This window comes from Lampetra planeri, chromosome 64 (genome assembly GCF_965212315.1).
Source record: "Lampetra planeri chromosome 64, kcLamPlan1.2.h2, whole genome shotgun sequence".
NCBI classification, from domain to species: domain Eukaryota; kingdom Metazoa; phylum Chordata; class Hyperoartia; order Petromyzontiformes; family Petromyzontidae; genus Lampetra; species Lampetra planeri.
The window spans coordinates 741,779-748,618 of NC_136170.1; the positions used below are offsets into that span (position 1 = coordinate 741,779).

General features: G+C 53.3%; 1 protein-coding gene across 1 annotated transcript in view; it reads right to left on the reverse strand.

Moving 5' to 3' along the window:
* LOC144737008 (anoctamin-1-like) overlaps window positions 1-4,763 on the reverse strand; it is a 92,844-nt gene extending 88,081 nt beyond the window's left edge. The window contains 1 exon segment of the mRNA XM_078619654.1: window positions 4,329-4,763. Coding sequence (XP_078475780.1) covers window positions 4,329-4,511 — 183 coding nt within the window. The 5' untranslated portion in view covers window positions 4,512-4,763.
* Window positions 4,764-6,840: the final 2,077 nt, after the last annotated feature.

Sequence of the window (6,840 nt, forward strand, 5' to 3'; positions counted from 1 at the left end):
CACGGATCTACACCACGTGCAAACACGTGCAAACACGTGCACCGATTCACTACCAAGTTCGTCAATTAGCCACACGCACGCACACGCTCATACTCACACAAGGACACACTCATACGCACACAGGGACACACACACACACTCACACACTCACACACTCACACAGACACACACACACTCGCTCGCGTACCAAGTGGTCATTGTGACTCGTGAAGGTTGTGAGTCGTGGACGAGGTTACCCGCTGACGCACTTGGCGAGGGTTAGATGAGTGCCCCCGTATCGCCTGACACGGTCAAGCCACCAGAGGTGAGGGGTGCACCTAGCCTGGCACAGAGGCTCCTTAGAACTTTCTGGCCGATGTGGAGAGCGAGTGAATGACGTGAGGCCGGATAATCGGAGCGCGCCCCCCACCGCCCCCCCCCACCGCCCCCCCCTCCCACGTCCCCCCCACCCACGTCCCCCCCCTCACCGCCCCCCCCCCCCCCCCGACTCTTCCCCCCCGACTCCCCCCTCCCGTCGACCCCCGCCCTCGGACTGCTGGGCGAAGGGAGTTCCAGACAGAGGGGGGCAGCAGAAGAGAGGGAGCGACTTCCCGCAGCGATGGGTGAATGTTGGGGTGTCGATGCAAACAAGAGACGAGGGGAGATAAGGGAGAAGGGGTAGAGAGAGAGAGGGGGTAGAGAGAGAGAAGGATGACACGCAAATTCGTGAAGCGTTCCATATTTGTGGACACAGGTGAATGGATAAATGCCTGTGCCCACTGGTGCCTTAATCACACCGAGTAGTGCGAGCTCCAACTTAATTATTTCAATGTTGGTTCTTAATGAAAGATGCATTTTGTAATAGAAATTCACCATTATAGCTATACCAAATAAAGCATTTCAATATCAAAAAATATGTATTAATACAAAAAGAGAAAGGGGTAGAGACAGGGGGTAGAGAGAGAGAGAGGGGGAACGGGTAAGGAGATCAGAGCGAGAAATCTTTCGTAAAATCTTTCATTTAAACAGGGGGGGGGCACATAAAGCAAAGCATTAAAAAAAACTAAATGATGAACGAAGCAAAGTGCCGACTACACCGAGCATCTTCTTGTTTCCACTGATCGTAAAAAAAAGATAGATGGGAGACAGCGAGAGAGAGGGGAGGGGGGAGGAAGAGAGAGGGGAGGGGAGAGAGAGGGGAGGGAGGGGAGGAAGAGAGAGGGGAGGGGAGAGAGAGGGGAGGGGAGAGAGAGAGGGGAGGGAGAGCGCAGGTGCAGGAGGACTGAGGATGAAGGTGATGATGCGTGACAGGATACACGGGGGGAGGGGGAGGGAGGAGAGCCACCTCACCCCCATCCCCCAATACCCCGCCCCATCTCCCCCACGACGTTTCGCAACTGGAATTAAGACTCACGGCAACGGAGAACACAAACATCAACACCATCACTCACCATTACGACCATCACTCACCATCACTCACGACCACTCACGACCACTCACCATCACGACCATCACGACCATCACGACCATCACCCACCATCACGACTCACCCACAACTCACCCACCATCACTCACCATCCTGACCACTCACCATCACTCACCATGCTGACCATCACCCACCATCCACCCACCATCACTATCCTGACCATCACTCACCATCACTCACCATCACCCACCATCACTCGCCATCCTGACCATCACTCACCATCACCCACCATCACTCGCCATCCTGACCATCACCCAACATCAACCCACCATCACCATCCTGACCATCACTCACCATCACGACCCATCCACGACTCACCCACGACTCACCCACGACTCACTATCCTGACCATCACCACTCACCCACGACTCGCCCACGACTCACCATCACCCACGACCACTCACCCACCATCACTCACCATCACTCACCATCCTGACCATCACTCACCACCACTCACCACCCAGACCATCAAGAGCATCACCCAACATCAGCCCCATCATCATCACCCACCCAGCAGCTCAGTATGACAATGGTTTCCCCTTTATTCGGGCTCATCAGCGAGCCCCGCAAGAGCGTGCACGACCCGGGGGAGGGCACCGTTCGACGTGCACTCGTTCTCAACAGCGAGCCACTCGCTCTCGTTCTCATCAGCGAGCCACTAGCTCACCTACAGACGCTCCAAGGCCGCTCGCAAATGGGGACGACGTTTCTCCCTCTTTTTAAATCCTTTATATTAAATTCGCATGCTTGCTTGCTTGCTTGCGCGCTTACGACCGTGCAAATCTTTCGATCGTTTTTTAACCCACTTCCCGTGATCCAATCGAGCTGACATTTTGCACACAGACTCGTTGTGCGTGACAATTTATTTTCGTGAAATTTTTTTTCCAAAATTTTACACTTTTTAGGCAAATTTTTTTAAATATTCAATTACCAATTGCTTAATGGTGGCAGGCAATCATCTGACCCATAGGTGGCAGCCATCTCAAGCCAGAGGACGAGAGGACTCTAGCCGCCACGCATATAAAGGATTTATAGTGAAACACTTTGTTTTTACGGGTTATACTTATTAGAGCTCAACAGCAAGCCACGCTCAACCGCAGCGCAGCGATGAGAGACACGCATCAGGGTCATGGTTTCGCCGCTAGTGGAGCTCATCGGTGAGCCAAAACGCAGCGACCGTGCACAGATCCACAGATCCACAGATTCACAGATCCACAGATCCACAGAGCCGTGACCGACTTCTCCCGGGAGAGAGAGAGAGGAGGAGGGGGGGGGCATAATCACATCTCCTTGAAGCGTCACGACATTGTTGTCCATGGTGATTATGATGGTGATTATGATGGTGATTATGATGGTGATTATGATGATGATTATGATGGTGATTATGATGGTGATTATGATGGTGATTATGATGGTGATTATGATGATGATAACGATGGAAACATCAGCACTGTGATAATAATGGTGGTGGTGATGGTGGCGATGGCGATAATGGTACCATCAGCGCCATTTCACCGCGATGGTGACGATAGCGGTGGCGATGATCATGTTGGCAACATCAGCGCTACGTGATGACGATGGTGGTGTGGTGATGGTCATACTAATGGTGGTGAAAGTGGTGATAATGATGGTGGTGGTGATGATGATGATGCGGGAACAATCAGCGCCATTTCACCGCGATGGTGACGATAGTGGTGATGGTGATAATGGTGGTAGTGATGGTGATAATGGTGGTGGTGATGGTAATAATGATGATGGTGACATTCCCTAAGCGTTATCTTAGGGCCTGTTCGTACCGATAAGCGTAGAATCGGACATCTGTACGAATGATCAATCTCTGTAGACCTTCCAGAACGTTCTGTAAAAGTGAGTAAATATCATCACTCACACTGGCTCGACTCACAGCGTTGGCGAGTGGCATCTGAAGCGGCGCTTGCAGTGACCATCGTGGTGAAGTATGGTCAAACAAGCCCCGCCAAACCGACACAGCGCAGGGGAGGAGGGCGCATTCATCCAGCAGTGGATTGAGATTGTCGCTTACGTCTTGTGCGTCATGATGATTTATCGTTCAGTGTTATTTTTAAATCAGGTCTCAAAAAATAAATAAATATATATGCGTTACTAAAGACATTATTTACACCAATGATGTAGGTGTAGGGTGTGTGCGTGTGTGCGTAGGTACTACACGTGGGGTACAGGTGTGCATGTGGATATCGTAGGGAGCGGTGGCGCAGTGGTTAGCGCACTGCGCTGTTCCTGCTCACGACCAACAACAGTGACAACCGAACCGGCCCATGACCTCCGCTAGGTCCGCTCAGCCTTAAATAAGTACCCAGTGTGGTGTGGGTGTGTAAACATCGCCACGAGGGAGACAAAGGCGGCCGAGCGTGGTGCTGGCCACCCTCCCTCGTGTGCCACGGTGCCGGCCATCATAGGCGCTTTTGCCCCGACATTGTTAAGTCTATACGGGGAGAGGGGTTTTTCATGTGTGTACATATGAATTAACACGTGTGTTCAGATGTTGAATTAACACGTGTTTATACGTAAAGCAAAGAAAACATTAAAGTGATTCACCGCTCGAACATCGAAGGCAATTGGGGCCGCTCCATCTCGCGGTCGAAATTCCACCTCCCTCTTTCTGGCTTCGAGGAGGAAATGGAACCCCCCCCCCCCACCCCACACACACACACAGATGGATTCAACAATTCTATTGCGCCGTCACAGCCATCCCAAAGTCACGGGATGGCACGGCCGAAGTCACAGCACCTCCGATTGTTACCAACCCAGGCCTACAGAAGTCACACTCCCCCCAAATCTCTGGTCACGGGGCTCCATAAAATATTAATGAAGCAAGGCCACTTACCCTCGGTGTACTGGCCGGCGATTGCTGCTGCTGATGTTGTTGTTGATGATTCTGCTGCTGCTGCTGCTGATGATGATGATTCTGCTGCTGATCGTAACCATTCCCGTCCAATTCCACGGTGCCATCGCTCTCACGACGCATCTCGAAATCGAGAGGCGAGACCGAATTCATCTTGGCAGGCATGCGAGCTCGGCTTCCTCCTCCTCCTGTTGCCACGATCGTCGTAGGCGACTGTCGGTGGGTCTCGAGGCGGCGGCGGCGGCGTTTTGGTTGCCGCGGCTAAATCCAGGACGGAGGTCGAAGGGTGGTGGCGTCGCGCGTGATCTCCTCTCGCCGAATGGCGAGCGCGGCGTTCATACTTGGGGCGTACAGATCGGCGGTCGCGAATGGAACCCTCCCCGTCACCACCTCGCGCCCCAGAGGGCACTGGAACCTGCTCAGGCCACCCCGCCGACTCACCTACCCACTCGCGCAACCTATCCACCTACCCTACCCACCCACGCACACACGCACGAACGAACACGTGGTTGGGACTGACATCCCCCCCCCACGCCCAGCTACATACACGCACGCATATTTAGCTCTCGGACCACTGACAAACACAGCTCACTCGCCAGCCAACCCACCACACCCGGCTCACCTACCTACCCAACTCACCACCGCTTGGACACACCTGGCCACCTACACACTCAGCCCACTCGCATAACCACTGAACCCCCTACACACTCACCCGCTCACCTGACCACCTACACACTCACCCGCTCACCTGACCACCTACACACTCACCCCCCGCTCACCTGGCCACCTACACACTCACCCGCTCACATAACCACTGAACCACCTACACACTCACCCGCTCACCTGACCACCTACACACTCACCCGCTCACCTAACCACCTACACACTCACCCCGCTCACCTGACCACCTACACACTCACCCTCTCACCTACACACTCACCTACCGAAAACGCCACCTCTTTACTCACCCACTCACTCACCCACTAACTCACTCACCCACTCACTCACCCACTAACTCACTCACCCACTCACTCACCCACTCACCCACTCACTCACTCACCCACTCACCCACTCACTCACCCACTCACCCCACTCACTCACCCACTCACTCACTCACCCACTCACACACTCACACACCTAACCACTCATCCACACACCTACCCAGTCACGTCACCCGCTCATGCACTCACCTACGCCCCTCACCTCCACCCCTCACCTACGCCCCTCACCTCCACCCCTCACCTACGCCCCTCACCTACGCCCCTCACCGACTCGCACAGAGGCGAATCCAGACGGCTAACGGTACCCAGTCTCAGCCACAGCCGCACACAGATTGGAGACTCCCTCGCGTTCACACCGAGAGCGAGAGAGCGGATTACCTGCTCGCTCTCACTCGCTCTGCCTCCCGTGAGATACACCTGGCGGTGCGGGGAGGCGGGGGGCGGTGGGGGGGTGGGGTTGTGGGGGATGGGGGGGAGGGGGTATTTTGGTGACGTGAGCTGCTTGGTGATGGTGGTGGTGGTGGTGATGGTGTCGCGATGGGACCTCGTGATATTCGTGATATCGTGCGAGCGATCGCACAGTGATGGAGACGAGAGGGGCGGGAGAGTGAGTGGGGTATACAGTAGCACTTGACGAGGTAGCGCTAATTATACGTGGGATTGCGTATAACTGGTATCATCAAAAAATAAACATCAGCTGCTGCTGCTGCTGCTACATTATCAGTCGTTGCCATCGTACACAGCAGCAGTAGCAGCAAGACAATCAATTCTCGGAGCATGTGTATTCATTACTGATGTCATCATCACTTTGCGGGATTGTTTTAAACAAATCTTGCCGTAAAAAATCTCATCGTAATCAGCCCTTAAAATCATCAGCATCACCACCATTATCATACTCAGCCCCTTAAAATCATCAGCATCACCATCATCAGCACCCACCACCATTATCATCATCGTAACTTTCCTCTTAAATAAAAATCCGTCATCATCACCGCCACCACCATCATCATCATGATGATTGCGCTGCAAAGGTCACGTGCGCAAGCGCAATTAGCAGCAGTTAGCGAGCACGTGACCAGCTCCGCGTCACCGCAGCCGCGTTCAAGAGTCGACTAATTGGGAGCCAGTTGAGTGCGGAACAGCTTTAGCACACACACACCATCACACACACACCATCACACACACATCACACACACACATCACACACACACCATCACACACACCATCACACACACACCATCACACACACACACCATCACACACACACACAATCACACACACAACACAATCACACACACACACAATCACACACACACACAATCACACACACACACAATCACACACACACACAATCACACACACACACAATCACACACACACAATCACACCCACACAATCACACCCACACAATCACACCCACACAATCACACACACACAATCACACACACACAATCACACACACACACAATCACACACACACACACTCACAATCA